Source organism: Haliaeetus leucocephalus, unplaced genomic scaffold (assembly GCF_000737465.1).
Source record: "Haliaeetus leucocephalus isolate CR32 unplaced genomic scaffold, Haliaeetus_leucocephalus-4.0 Scaffold13, whole genome shotgun sequence".
NCBI classification, from domain to species: Eukaryota; Metazoa; Chordata; class Aves; order Accipitriformes; family Accipitridae; genus Haliaeetus; species Haliaeetus leucocephalus.
The window spans coordinates 1,316,294-1,330,418 of NW_010972449.1; the positions used below are offsets into that span (position 1 = coordinate 1,316,294).

General features: G+C 55.2%; 1 protein-coding gene across 1 annotated transcript in view; it reads left to right on the top strand.

Moving 5' to 3' along the window:
• Positions 1 to 10,902, top strand: part of RBM19 (RNA binding motif protein 19) — a 69,985-nt gene extending 59,083 nt beyond the window's left edge. The window contains exons 24-25 of the mRNA XM_010574258.1: positions 1,141 to 1,254; positions 10,690 to 10,902. Coding sequence (XP_010572560.1) covers positions 1,141 to 1,232 — 92 coding nt within the window. The 3' untranslated portion in view covers positions 1,233 to 1,254; positions 10,690 to 10,902. The remainder of the gene's footprint in view (positions 1 to 1,140; positions 1,255 to 10,689) is intronic.
• Positions 10,903 to 14,125: the final 3,223 nt, after the last annotated feature.

Here is a 14,125-nt window from a genome sequence, read left to right on the forward strand (position 1 = left end):
GAACTCCAGAAATGCAAAATTGTTGGGAGTTGGGGGGGAGGCGGAGGGGGGGGATGTGAGCTTTTGTCAGGTTAATTTCTTCTGTATTGATGTTTTGTGACATTTACTTGTTGTTTATCTCCCGCAGCAGCTGTAATACTAAAAGAAAATGCACAGCTTGTTCCATTTATTTATTTTACACCTTTTCTTTAGTCCTATGGTATGTTTGTTTGTTTGAGAAACCCAGCGAGGCTTTTGATGTCTGAAAGCAGGATTTAAACAGCTGTTCTCCATGTGCTGCTCGCAAGCGAGAGCCGCTGGCTGGGGAGCGAGTGGGGGGAGAGGGGGCTGTGCCGCAGCTCCTGCCGAGCAGGCACTTCTTGCCCGGCGAAGAAGAAGCAACGCCGACATCGGCCTCAGCACAGGGACCAAATGGCTTTGTCACCCCTGGTACCGGGCAGCGATGCGGGTTTGGGATGCTCGCTCAGGTGCTGGCAGCCCCGGGGGGGATTTCTCGCCCTCCCGCAGGCTGTAGCATCCGTGGAGAGGGATGCGTGCACGGTGCTGCGCCCCACAGCAGTTTCGGGAGTGTGATGATGCCGGAGGGGGGTCACAGGACAGTTCTGTCAGTGTGGGGCAGGAGAAGCAAAGCAGGAACATCTTTGCCCCAGGAGCTGGGGAAGAGCCAGCCTCTTGCCTTCACCCACTGCCAGCCAAGGTGGGAGATGCAGGCTGGGCTCATGTCTCAGCAAGGATGCTGGTGGCTCTGCGTCCCGCCAAGAGCCTTCTTGAACCAAAGCTGGTGTCTAGATTGGTCGTACGACCACTTTTGGACAGGGGATGGGTGAACTGGGGTCAGTAGGAAGGGTCATCATCACCAGTGAGTCCTGTTTGGACGCTGGGGCCGTTTGCTTCCAGCAAAGCCTGTGAATCAAAGCACGGGTGGTAGGTATGGAGTCACCCCTCCAGCCACGGTGTCCTGCCAGGGTCTGGCTGGTGAGGAGAACTAGATGATGGTTGAGGGGCTTTACCTGGGAAGGGGATGAGTGGGGCTGGAGGTAGCAGGAGATGAGCTGGAAGCGGTTATGTGTGGACCCGGGTTGTAATCTTTGCTTTTCTTCTTCTCCCGCATCCCCTTCGCTACCACCCTGGCCTGGACAGACTCCCCGAAGAAGAGAAAACGATCGGAGGTTTTGAATGAAATCCTGGAGCATCTGGAAGAGGAGGAGAGCAACAAAGACGAGGCCATCTAGCAGCCGCCTGCCGTGCGATGAGGTGGGTAGTGGGGCGGTGGGGCTGTGGCAGGGCACAGCTGGCCATAAAGGTTAAAACGCCTTGGGCTGCCACAGGGTTGGCAGTGCCAGGAGGAGAAGAAAGTGGCATTGCAAAGGCTCAGCATCCTCCGAGCCGGGATGCCACCCGCTGCCTCTCCTCCCTGTCACCCCGCAGACTCGTAGCCGTAATCTCAGGGGGTATAGCCCAGATTTGGGCTCGGTTTAGGCTCCGCATTGAAGTGAACGCGTGCACTGCTTGTGTTTCTCTGTGCCTCCCCGGTGTGCGTGTTTGCTTTCCTACAAGGGAAGCCAGCAGAACTGCTGTTGCAGCAGAAATCGCTGCCGAGTTGCGAATTGGCCCTCGCTGTGGTTGGGGGAGAACAGATGGGCTGCCAAAAAAAAAAAAAAAGCGCCTGTTTGGAGACCAGCCTGCAGCTGCCACCACAAAACGGATAGTTTGGCAAAGGCCTTTTCCCTGCCGGCACCCACAGTCTCCGTGGCTTCGCTCCCTCCGAGGGCAGCAAGCACCCCAAGGTCTAATTCATGCCGTCTTGAGTCCTGGCTGGCATGGCTTCTTCTTGGCGTGTGTCTTCTTGGAGTAGCATCTCTAGAGCTTGGAGAGTGTGGGATGGCGGAGGTTGGCAGGAGGGAGCCAGGACTAAATAGGTCCCTGTGGTCAAACACCGTGCAGTTCAGCCAGCCCCCCACCTCCTTTTGAGACCACCTAGCAAACCCTGTGTGGGCTCAAGAGAGGCGAGACAGGCTCATGGATCTCCTTTGCGTGTGTTTTTGGCCACGGTGAAAACCCTGGATTGCTGGTAGGAAACCTGTTCACCAGCCACAGCATCCAGTGAAGTGCAGTAAAAACACCAGGGAGGCTCCTGGGTCCCTTCGAACTCCACTCTGCCCCTCTTTTTCCATCCACCGAGGGACTGGCCACCCACCTCCATGGTGATGAAACCCCGTCCTGTGCCGAGAAACTCAGGCAGGGCCAAGAGAAACAAGCGCGTCGCGCTGGTGTGCTGCCTACGGGGCGCTGGGTTGACAAATCCTTCACGCTGGGGAGAAAGTCCCTGCGGCACTTTCTCTAGCAACGCTGTGTTTGCTCAACACCGCCAAGGGGATGATTTTTTGACACTTCCGGCTCCCATTTTTACAGCCGCAGAAGTGACACCGGTTCCTAAATCTCATCCAAGTGGCCCAGGGGGACCCCTGCTTTTCAGGGTGCTGCTAGGGCTGGGTGCTGCACGCATCCGAAGCGGCGCTGAGCCCACCGTGCCGGGGGAAAAGCCGGGGCTGTCCTCTGCGTATCGGCGCCGGGAAGCCGCCCCCGTGCTCGCTGGCGTGTGTTTGTGTGTGCGATGCACATTAGTGCTGGAGAGGCTGTTTTCCTCTCGGCAATATCTGCCTATTGCTGCTAGGCGGTACCCAATACACCTAGCAGTGGGATGCTCATAACCTTACTTATTACCGGACTTTTGTTCAACCCACAACACCGCTGGCCGCCTGAATAGCGAGCGCATCTGGGCCTAGAGCCGACCAATAACCTGCTAATACATCTGCCTTCCCGGGCTGCTGCAAGCGCCGGGCACAAGCACAGCACCGGGGCCCTCCTGATGAAAGGGAAGGTGCTTACGTGACGGCAGGAATAATCCGAGTTGGGTTAAATAACTGCCTGCTTCATGCAGTGCATCTGCAGTAAGTGCCGGGGCCTCGAGATAACATTTGTTCCCTTGGAGCAGCTCTGATTTAAGGATGCCTCCAGGTGTACGTGCTGTTAACACCTTCTCCAGCAGCTAGCCCGAGGATGGAGCTGGGGAGGGATGGAGCTGGGGAGGGATGGAGCTGGGGAGGGATGGAGCTCAGAGGGATGGAGCTGGGGAGGGATGGAGCTGGGGAGGGATGGAGCTCGGAGGGATGGAGCTGGGGAGGGATGGAGCAGCGCAGGAGGGGCAGGACAGACAGCATTGCTTGGAGCCCAGGCAAGCCTGGCGCTTTTGGATCCATCCTGTCCTAGCTCCTCTGCAAACCTCCTCCCCGAAACCGGTCCTCCCGTGGGGCCCTGGGCTCAGCACCGGTGGGCTCGAGGCTCGCCAGCTCCCCAGCCCTTTGTGTGGACCCCCAGGAGGAGGCTGAGCGCTGCAGCTCAGTGCCCAGAGCTGTGACACCCCGTGCCAGTCCCCCCCAAACCGTGCCGCAGCTCGAGAGCCCTTCTGCTGCCTTTGAACGGCTTCCCAGCTCCCAACACCGGGCTTTCCTGCTGTGGGGCTCGGGGGACAGACCCCCCAGAATTCAGAAGTGTCCCCTTGGGACCTCTGCAGGGCTGCGGCGTAAAATGCTCATCCCTTCCCGCATCTACCCTGCCCCACAGCAGGCAGGCGCTTGCGGTCGGTGGACGTGCAGGTAAACTGAGGCACGGGTGTTGGAGCAGCGCTGTCAAAGAGCATCAGCTGAAATGGTGATCGCCGCAGGGAAATGGGGCTTTAGCATCCTGGGGGTGAAGGACCGACTGGCAGCGCTCACCACAAGCTGACAGCTGGCACAGAGGATGGAGGAGCCGGGCAGGATCCCTTCCAGGCACATGGGTCACCCAGCACACGATTTAAGTGAAGCTTTGCGGCGGCGTTGCAGGTTGGGGATGGAATTTCCTGGTGTTTTGTTTTTTTGTTTTTTTTCCTGGGTTGGTTTTTTTTTTCCCCCCTCTCCCTTCATTGTCTTTTGTGGCGGGGCAGGTTTCTTGCTGAGCGTCTCTGAGGTCTGCAGCGGCGACGAAAAGGATTAGCGCAAGCAGAGCATGTAGGCTTTAGAGAACAGAGCAGAGTTTGGTTTCAACATCTAATTCAATTTGTTCTGCCGAGATTGAAATATGAAATGGTTGCCAGTCAAACGTTCAAAGGGGGAGGAGGGAGGAAAGAAGAGAGGGAGCCTTCTTAAATTTAAATTTTAATGAAAATTAATTTAACCCTTTGATATGTTTTAAAACATGTTATTTCCCAGTCTGGAAACAGGCTAGAAAACATTCATGAGGGTTTTTTTTCCGTACCTTCAAACATAATGAAGATTTTCTTTTTCCCTTAATGATACTTATCTTGTTGAGCAGTTTGACATTGGTTAATTTTTCAGGCAATTTGGTATCAAGGAAATCTGTTTGATGTGTGCGGGGGGGGGGGGGCTGTGTATGTGTATACAGATATATATGCCCGTACATTAATTATGAAAGTGCTGATCGCAGCTCTGGAGAACAGTTTGAGTTAATTCCTACTCCACAAGCAAAGACTCGACTTCTTTGTTACGTATTGAGAATCCCACACGTTGCACCCCTAAAATTACAGAGGGTTTAACGGGAATTTTCTGAAAACGAGCATATACCTGCTAATTACCCGGAATGAAAATGAATGCCTAAGTAGGTCTGCAGGAAATTCATCACTCCCCGCTGCCTTTTTTTTTTTTTTTCCCCCCAGTCTGAAACAATCCTAATGATAAAATAATGCAAACTCTCTTAACTGTCCACGTAGTTAAACCTGGGAAATAGCCTCCCACCGGTCCTTAACCTTGGCGGTACCTCTCCAGCTGAACACCATCGCAATACGCTTATTTTGTTCGGGGGCGATAACAGTTTCTTTCAGCGGAAACTATTATTCAGAAAGGTTGTATCTATAACAAATGATTGCACCCTAATTGCGGTAATTGGGCTATGATGAGCTGTAGCCCTGGTCCCCTCATTTTGGTGGCTCTTGACACCGCAGGGCTGGCGTCACCATGGGTGCTGGTCACCCCTCAGCTGCCCCGTGCTCCCTGGGGAGGATCTGGGCGCTTTTAGGGCGCGACGCTCATCTTCTCTGGGTGTCCTTTTTGGGGTGGGTGCCTTCTATCCAGGCTGTGCCCATGGCAAGAGGGGAACGAGCAGCCTCCAAGCCTCTGCCCCTGCCCAAGTCATCACGCAGCGCTCCGGGGGAGAGATCCCGGGGGCTGCCCGGGTTCTTTCGGGCTCCAGCAGATGAGCTCTGGGGGTTTTTCTCTGGGTTTTTGCCGGGTTGCGATGGTTTTGTCCGGGGCGAGACCCCGGCGAGCTGGATGGCGGCGGGAGCCGTGACGGCTGCGGCTGTTCCCCAGGCACCCGCCGTATCCCCGCTCCCCAGGGCCGGCTCTGGAATTGGATTAGGATATTATTCAAATGCAGCCTTTTTACTGAATTAGAGGGTTAACGGCTTTTAATGTAAAACTAGCTTTACTTTATTGCTGCCTGTTGCCAGAGGCCTGTGTGGGCTGTTATCTACTTAAGGGGACAGCAAGCAAGTCAATGCAGAGAGGATGGATATCCAACGGGCCGGGGTTTTGCTGGGCGCCACGGGTCCCTCTCCTTCCAGGGCTGGGTGTCTCTGCCGAGCGATGCTTCCCGCTGCTCTCGGAGCCGGGCTGTGTGCCGGTGCCCTCTTCGATCGCTCAAAGTGACTCGTCGCCTTTGGAAAAACTCTTGACCACCATCCCTGTTGTTTTTCTCGCCGTCCCACGGAAGGAGGCGGGGGACTCGGTGCAGGCACGGACAGGCAGGTAGCATTCTGCTCCGCGAGCTGTTGTTTTCCTGAGCTGCGAGCTTGAACCGCTGCTGCTTGCAACGTGCCCCCATCCCTCTGCCCAGCCGCGGGTGGCTTCTTTTCATCGCCGTCGCGCTGGTCCTGCCTACCAGCGTTGGATCACGAATTTCAGCTCTTCTCATCCCTTTAGTCCCGTCATGCCTTTGCGAAGTCTTCCTCCCGAGTGTGCCCCACAAGAGCCGGGCTCTGGGAAGCGCTGAAGGGCCAAGCAAGCCTGTGTCTTCGCAGCAAGCGCCGTCAATGCCGTTCACCAGCCCTTTGCCAGAGCTGCAGAAAACGCTCGCGTCCCCCGGTGTTTTTCTTGCTGCTTTCCAGCCCAGCTGCCAGGTCCAGGCAGGAGCTCTGGGATCTCAAGCCTTTCTGTCTGGCTGTTGGCGTTGGCAGCCATCCCCTTCTCCCCGGTAACTCTACCAGCTTTGCTTGTCTGCTCACAGAGGCAGTAAGTGTGGTGTCTGTGCATGCTTGAAGTCGTCTTCCTGAGCAAGATGTGGCAGGAAACACGCAGCAGGGGTTTGGGCTTTTAAAATAAGCCAGCGTTCGGTTGCTGATCCCTTGAGATGGAAGCAGCAGTGCGAAGGCAGGCTGGTGGAGCGATGCTTTCCCGCGGAGACCTTCCCTCGCTGCCTCGGTTTCCCCATTTTCAAAGCACGGTGCAGATCTACAGGTGGAAGCAGCTGCGCGCCGTGCCCATTCCCGCATCCCCGCCGGGAGCAGCCCGGCTCCCTGCCGGCTGTGCAGGTGTGCTGCAAACTCCTGTTTTAACTGGCAGTCGGGGTTTGCTTTTCTTCAGCTCCTAATTGTCTCCCTTCCTCCTTTCACCAGCCCTTTGCAGTTGCAAACCTTGTTCGCTTCTCCCTTGCCGGAGGATTAGCCAAGGGATGCTGCTGCTGCTGCTCCATCATTTCTCCGCCTTGCACGGAAAACTCCTTTACCTTCCCTGCAGCCAGCATTAAAATATTCTGACCGTGTCTGAGGGATTGGACGAGTCGCCACTGGGTAGCTGATTGCCACGGATCAGCCGCGTTCAGCCCCAGCCAAGGTGACTCCCAGTAGCTGGACCCCATCGTGGAAGGGGACGGCAACAAACTGGCATTGCCCAGGGCTGCAGCCACCTGCGGGGACGGTTGGCTGGGGTGCTGGCTGGAGATTTTGGGGAGCATGAGCTTCTCCGTAATATTACGGCACGTCTGGACCTTACCCCGGGTCGCACCGTGACTGGCATTCGGCGGCACCACCGCCTTCCAGCTTCCCCCACCACGTTCCTCACCGGAAAATAAAACAGGAGAGCGAGGAGGCAGCGTGCAGCTTTCCAACCCCGGAGCATGGCTGCGTGTGGCTGAGACACGCTGCCTCTTGTTTTCCCTAAATATATGCATTGGAGAGGGAGAGAAATTGCATGGCAGGGCTTGAGATTTCAGACTTAGCCATTCATGAATAATAATCAGGCTCAGTAATTCACAGTAAATAGGTATCCAAATTGGCTAATAAGGGAGGCTTTCACCCCAAACTGGAGCTAGGAAGAGAGGCAGAGAGAATATGAACAGACGTTGGCTGAGGCGGGTGTCTGCACGGTGTGACCTGAATTGGTGAAATACGGAAAGCGATGCCAGCGCCAGAGTGGGGAGAGCAGCGACGGGGAAGGACCCCGGAGAAGGGACGGCGTCCGACCTCCCCTGCCATGGGGCAGCGGCAGCCAGGCCTGGACCTGCAGCAGCACAGATCCCTACGTTCCACAGTCCATAATTAGTGCCACGTAATTAGGCTCAGCTCGCTCTTCCAGCCCCGGGACCGTGCTGGGCTGATGGGCATCGGCGTGCCTGGTCCGTGCGTCCTGCCGGTGCTTCTGCCCTGCAGCCCCCGTGGACCGGAGGGTACGGGGCCGGTGTCATCACGTCCCCACGCGTGACATCTCCAGCTCAGGGCTTAGCAGAGCTGCTGGGACAGCGATTGCAGAACGTGCTACCTAACAAGGGGAATAAGTGTAGGAAAGTAAGAGGGAGGTCTGTAGTGTGTGTCTGGAGAGGTGATCTTGGGGGAAAAACGGTTTTCTTTGTGTTCATTCCACCAAAATTCAGATTTTGCTTTGTCTGCTGGTTAATTTTCCCCCGTGAGAGCGAGCGAGGCAGTGGTAGGAGCTGCGTTCAGGCGCAGTGAGGTGGGCTGTTGGTCTTCATCTGCCGGCAGCAGGCGAGGAAGAGGAGGAGGTGCTGCCCCACAGGCACCCGCTGCTCGAGGGAGATGGCTCCCAAGTGCTCGATGCCGGACGGAGCAGCAGCGACAGGCGCTCAGGAGGTCACAGAGTCCTTCCCTACAGCAGATCAGCTGCTGCTTCCCAACGAATCCTCCTGTAGCAGCACCTTAAGATGATGTTAGATAAAGTTAAGAGAAAGAAAAAAAATGGAAAACCACCTCTGCAGATCTCGGTGCGTGATTCGGGCTATTTAAATACGCAGAATAGAAGCTCAAAATGCAGCTGATGAGTAGCTGAAGGAAGGCTGCCCCTCCGAGGGCCGGCTGTTGCCAGGCGGTGTTTTGCAGCTGCTAAATGACTTTTTAAATTGAGGAGAAACCTATAGCCACTTTTACAGTCCCCTTAGCTCCCTTATATAGGGCAGCGCAATGGCTGGAGAGCACCACGCTGCTGCTTGGCTGAGTTACCAGATATTACAGCCCTGCTGTCCTACAGCAAGGAATTGCAGTGGATTCGAAATAAACCACAGCAACTCTGGCCAAAGGCGATTTTCCTCCTGCCCTTCCGCTCTCCCTCGCCACCTCTGCCCTCCCTGCGCCGCTGGATTGAGGACGCTCACAAAATTTAGCACGCTGGGTGGCATGGAGCAAACAAATCTTTTTTTTTTTTTTTTTTTGCCCTGTGACTTGGCTTATTTAAGTGCGTTGGAAGGGAGTTTTGGGGTGTGCAGAGTGTTTTTCCTTGGGGTACGATGGATGCTCTCGATGCCCCAGCAGCTGCAGAGCTGGTGGCCGGAGCCCCCCCGTGCCCCTCCATCCCTTCCCTACAGCTTAAACCGTCCCTCACGGCCCAAAACTGGAGATGGGATTTAGCAGGTGTAATGAGGACAGCTTTATAAGCCACGAGAGACAGAGGGAAAATCGTGCTCCTGCCTCTCCCATGTTTGGTGACCTAAAATCTTTTTGGAGTTAAGTGTAGCCTGTGTTAGCAGCCGTCCCGCTGATGCCGATGGGGCTGGAAAAGTGCTTGGGTGCTGCCCTCTGATCAGTCCAAAGGTTTTCTACTTCATCAGCTTAGAAATCAGACCACAAAATGCAAAATAAAGCTTCCTCCAAAGCGCCACGAGAGATCTCTGTCCTGGCCATACACTAAGTCTCTGGGCAGCCGTCCCCGTGGGGCCGTATCCTGCCTGTGTGGGGTCCACCCTGCCTGGAGAAACCAGGCAGCAAAGACCAGGCTTAAACTCAGCCTTATCCCTCCTGCCGAGCCTCCGAGCCCTGCCCAAGCCCCAAGCGGGACTTCGTATATGGCCGGGGCAGAGATCTCTCGTGACGCTTTGGGTAAACCTTTATTTTTGCATTTTGTGGTCTGATTTCTAAGCCGATGAAGTAGAAAACCTTTTAATTTCTTTTCTCCCCCAGGCTCCAGGTGGGTGTGCGGCACGAGCTGCCACCACCGGCTCGGCCCAAAGCGGGACCCCCCCCTCCAGCCGCTCTGGGAGCATCCCACCAGTGTCTAAATTAACCCAGGTTATTTCGACAGAGCTGAGGCAGGCAGAGACAACCCGTGCGGTGGTGCCGGTGGCTCCAAAGGCTCCGTAACACCTGGTGGGGAGGCAGAAACAGGCAGATTGCAGGCAGGAGCTGTTTTAATTTCATTTTTCAGCCGAACCCAGCCCAGTGTGTCAGCCTGGGCTAAGCAAGCCCCGGGAAACGGGAAGACAGACCGTCCCAGGAGCAATTTTAAGCACGTGTCAGAAGAAGTGATGCCGGGCGATCGCTGCCCCGGCGAGTCGCAGCTCACCATCCTACCCTCCCCGGCACGATAAACGGGACAGGCACATCACCCCCCCGGGCAGCTGCAAACTAGAGCAGACGCTCCTCCCACCTGAAATTGGGGCTGAAAAATGAAAACTGGGAAGTTGTTTGGGTTTTTTTTTTAATCTAAAAAAACCCCAAAAACCCACCCCGCTCCGTGGTTTCAGCTGGTGTGGCTGGAGCCCCGTGCGCCCAGTGAGTGCGGCTGCGGGAGGCGGGAGGGGGGCGGTGGGGGCGATGGACGGCAGGCAGGAGCCTTGGACTTCGTTAGGATTCAGCCGTTAGATCTCTCCTTTCTCTCTGATGGCTGAGTGTGATTGACACTTACAAATTACCCAGCCAAAAGTGTCGAGTCTTTGACCCCTGAGTAACATCTTTGGCAAGCCTGAGATTTGCCAGCATTTTGTCATCTAATTACTACAAATCCCTTGAAAATTCACTGGCTGGTGAATTTTTAATGCGGGACAATTTCAATGTGATGCATCGCCCAGATGGGCACGCGCGCGTGCTCCTTCCCTCTCCCCCCGCCGCCTCTTCTCCTTCTCTTTCTTCTCCTCCTTCTCTCCTTTCTTTTCTCCGGTTCCTCCCCCCATCCCGTTTCTTACCTCCCTCCTGCCTGTGTGCATCCGTATTCACGGGAAGCGCCCCGGCATTTCGTTCTCTCTCCAAGCTCTCCATCCCTCTGGACTAGCCGGCCGTGCCCGGGATGGAGCCGGGCACTTCATGTCCCCCCCGAGCCCGGCAGTGCCACACTCGAGTCCCCCTCACCGCCTCTCCGGCGGTGGCAGGGAGCTGCTGCGTGGCATTAATTTTTTTTTTTCCCATTTTCTCAGGTCTCTCGCTGATGGATGGAGAGGGAGAAGCCTCCGCTGGGGACTACGACAGCCAGCACACTTGTTGCCAGCGGAGTCCACTTGTCCTGGAAACCCAAGGGCTGATTTATGCCGTGTGTCCAGGTCTCGGTATTCCCAGCCTTTTAAACACACCTTGAATTCGGAGCGGGAGAAAGAGCCCTTGTCTGCTGGCGGCTCCTGCCCGAGGATCACTTGTTAAATCCGGGCAGGGATGTGATTCCACCCATCTCAAAAACCACCCAACCTGGTGGCACAGAAATCTGGGGAGATGGACACTTCCCCTGCTGACCCCAGGGACTCCGGTAGAACCTGCACTAAATGTCGGAGTTAAACGATAATTTCTGTACATTAAAAACCACATGTATATTTTAAGAGTTTTCCAAACTGAGTCACATCTCAGGTTTGTTTGGAATTGTTTGTTTAATACATATTTGCAACAGCTAGGTAGTTATTTTGGTGCGATAGGGAGATAAGCATATTTTAGGAGGGAGGCCTGGGGTTTGCTGCGTTCGGCTTTGTGCCTGTGTCATTTCTGTCCCCGCTCTCAGGCAATCGCCTCCCGTCTCTCCCTTCCCAGCTTTCAAAGGGAAAGAGGCTTTGCTTTTCAACCAGGGTACCGCTTTACATATGTACGCAGCTGATAAAGTATTTTCACTTCGCCCCTTTCCCCTCTGGGAATCGCTGTCTTACGGCAAAACTGTTTTGTCTGACAAGGGCTGCAACAGATTACACGTGTTGGCTGCAAACACAGGGCCTTTTTTTTCCCTTTTTTTTTTCTTTTTGAGAACCGCATACCTTTAAAAAAAAAAAAAAATCTCTATCTCTGCACTGCCACGGCGAGCTCTGCGTTTTGCCTCATGTCCCCACGAGCAGCCCTGTGTTCAGATCTGCTTGTGGCATCAGACCTCCCGGGGTGACGCATCTCTCCGGGTTGTGTGTCCGGATTGTTTTTCTCACATGAGCTTAATTTGAGCCTGAATCCACAAAAATGCTGCTGATTCTGTCGGGGCTGAGCACTTCAGTTGGTCTGGCCCGGGGTTTCGGCTGTGGTTTGGGGTGGGACTTCTTGGGACCTCTTGGCATCAGCATCCGCAGCATCCGCGGAGATCAGCGGCACTTGGAGAAGCGATGCCCTCGTGCTGCTGAGGACCAAGCACTGAATTTCACAGCTCAGCAGGCAGCTGCAACAGGGAACCACGTGTGATGGACTTTGTGGCTTGGGGACATCCAGAACACCCTTTTCCGATCCAAACGTGGGCCATAGATTTCTCCGATCTCCTCTAACTGGGAGCCAGCTGGGAAAGATGTGGGCTCTGCTTTTCAAACAGGTTGTTCAGGCGCTAAAAGGAAAACCTTAAAATCCTCAGCTGGCTCTAGCAGCAGACGGGCAGAGCCAGGAAACCCCTGCGCAGGGAGGGGGTCTGTCCCCCGGCTCCATCTCCCGAGCTGCCCCTTCCAGTAAAGTCCCTTGTCCTCCCAGCAGGAAGGCAGCACTGGCACCCAGAGGGGAAGGGCTCGGAGAAGGTGATTTTAGGCACCGAGGATCAAGGGAACACCAGGATTCATTGATGTTTCGCTGTTCAAAAGCTGCGCACCAGGGCTGAGACGTGCCCAGATTTCAGAGGGAGAAAAATTAGGACTCTGCAGTGTCTTAGAGAGGGCACCCAAAGCTGGAGGTGCCTGAGGATGCTTTGGAGGAGAGGAGCTGTTCTGCACTGCTGCCACAGGAGGGGTGCAGCATGTGTGCTCATCACTAACTAATCTAGGCAGTGCCTTGCATGCTTCAAGGGGAAAATACAAGATGTTTAACTATGTGCATGAAGAATTAGGGTACGTCACTGTAGATGGAAGGCAGCTCAGGAGGAAGCTGTCCTCCGGGAGGGATATTGGCTGGGGAATGACATCCAAGATGGGGAACCCAGACTAGATGCCGTGGGGAAGCGTGACCTAAAAGCGTGAGGTTAAGATGCAGAGTTCAATCTGTCCCCAAGCAAACTGAAACCAGAATCCCATCCTTTTGCACTGGGTTTGTGGTGTCGCAGAGGACCAGGACTCACACCGGGGTGCCTGGAAGGGACCCGTGGGGCGAGCAGCTCTCCCTGTGCCACCACCAATGGATGCTCGTCCTGCCCGTTCCCAAAGATCTCTGGTGAGCCCAGCATTGAGCAGGCTTTGGACCTGGGCACCATCCATGAGCTGTGTCACCACTGGGGATGCTTGAACCCAGGGAGAAGCTGTGGTTGCCTTGAGCGTTGGTGATCTCACCGATTAACCTGTGGGATTTTCACTGCCGTTTTGGGGGAGAAGGTCCCACCAGCAGCACAGTCTGACTCCAGACTGAGGACACCGTCCTTCCGAGCACCTTGTGGATGGGCATTTTCGTGCCTGAGGACACCCAGAAGCGATGTGAAGCCCAACCTGCTCTTCTCCAAGTTAGTGCTCTTTTTTTTTCCCCCCATCTCCACATCTTCACTTGTGAAATCCCATCAGAGCAACAGATCCAGGCCCAGGGAATACTTTGCTTCCCCGGAGTTGTTTGTGGAGATAATTAACTCCCTGCTCTTTTGGCTGAAACCCACCATGGCTGAGCTGAGCAAAGGGAACCCGAGGCCCATGGCATGGACAGGGGATGGATAGGAGAGAGTCACGGGTGGAAAAAACACAGAAGGAACAAGCTGGGAGCGACCCTCGCTGCCGCATTAGCCCAGGTTGGAGCCAGCCACCAGCCTGGGCTGCCTCTTCTCCCAGTGTGTAATTGTCCCTCACCCCAAGGCCATTCAGTTTTGGGGACATCCTTTTTGCTCTTGGTGCTTTTTCCAAGTTCTCTGTGCCCTGGTCGAGCCAGGGACAGACGCTGCATCCTCGCCTGCAGATGTGGGTGCAGCTCTGGTTTATACCGTGACGTAGCGATGATCCTTCTTGGTCCTTTTCCCAGTCTTCCCATCTTTTCCCAATAACTTCTCACCTTCAGCCTCCCATTACTTCACCCTACTCCTGTTTCTTACAGACCCGAGTCTGGTGGCCTGGAGATGCAACCTGGGGGGGGGGGGACACGGTGGGTCACTGCCGGCGGTTCAGCCCAGGGCAGCTGCCTGCTGTGTGGGGTGACGCTGCCGGTCCATGCCCCGACACTTCCCCAGGGTCTTCCCAGGCCTGGAAATGTCCCGGTGCCCACCGGCAGCCCGTGGCACTCCATAAACCCCCTGCTCCGGTTGCGCTGCAACGCCTGGGTAAGTAAGAAGCAATTAGTGCCGCTTGCTACAGCGAGTAAAACCCAAATGTCAAAGAACAGCAAAGCTATTAACACCTGTTTTTACTGCACGTTTGCAGCCGAAGTGTGTGTGTGCGTGCGCTGAAATTTAGGGGGGTTGAATCCAGCCCCTAAATACCAGACAAAATCCCTTCCCCTGGCTGT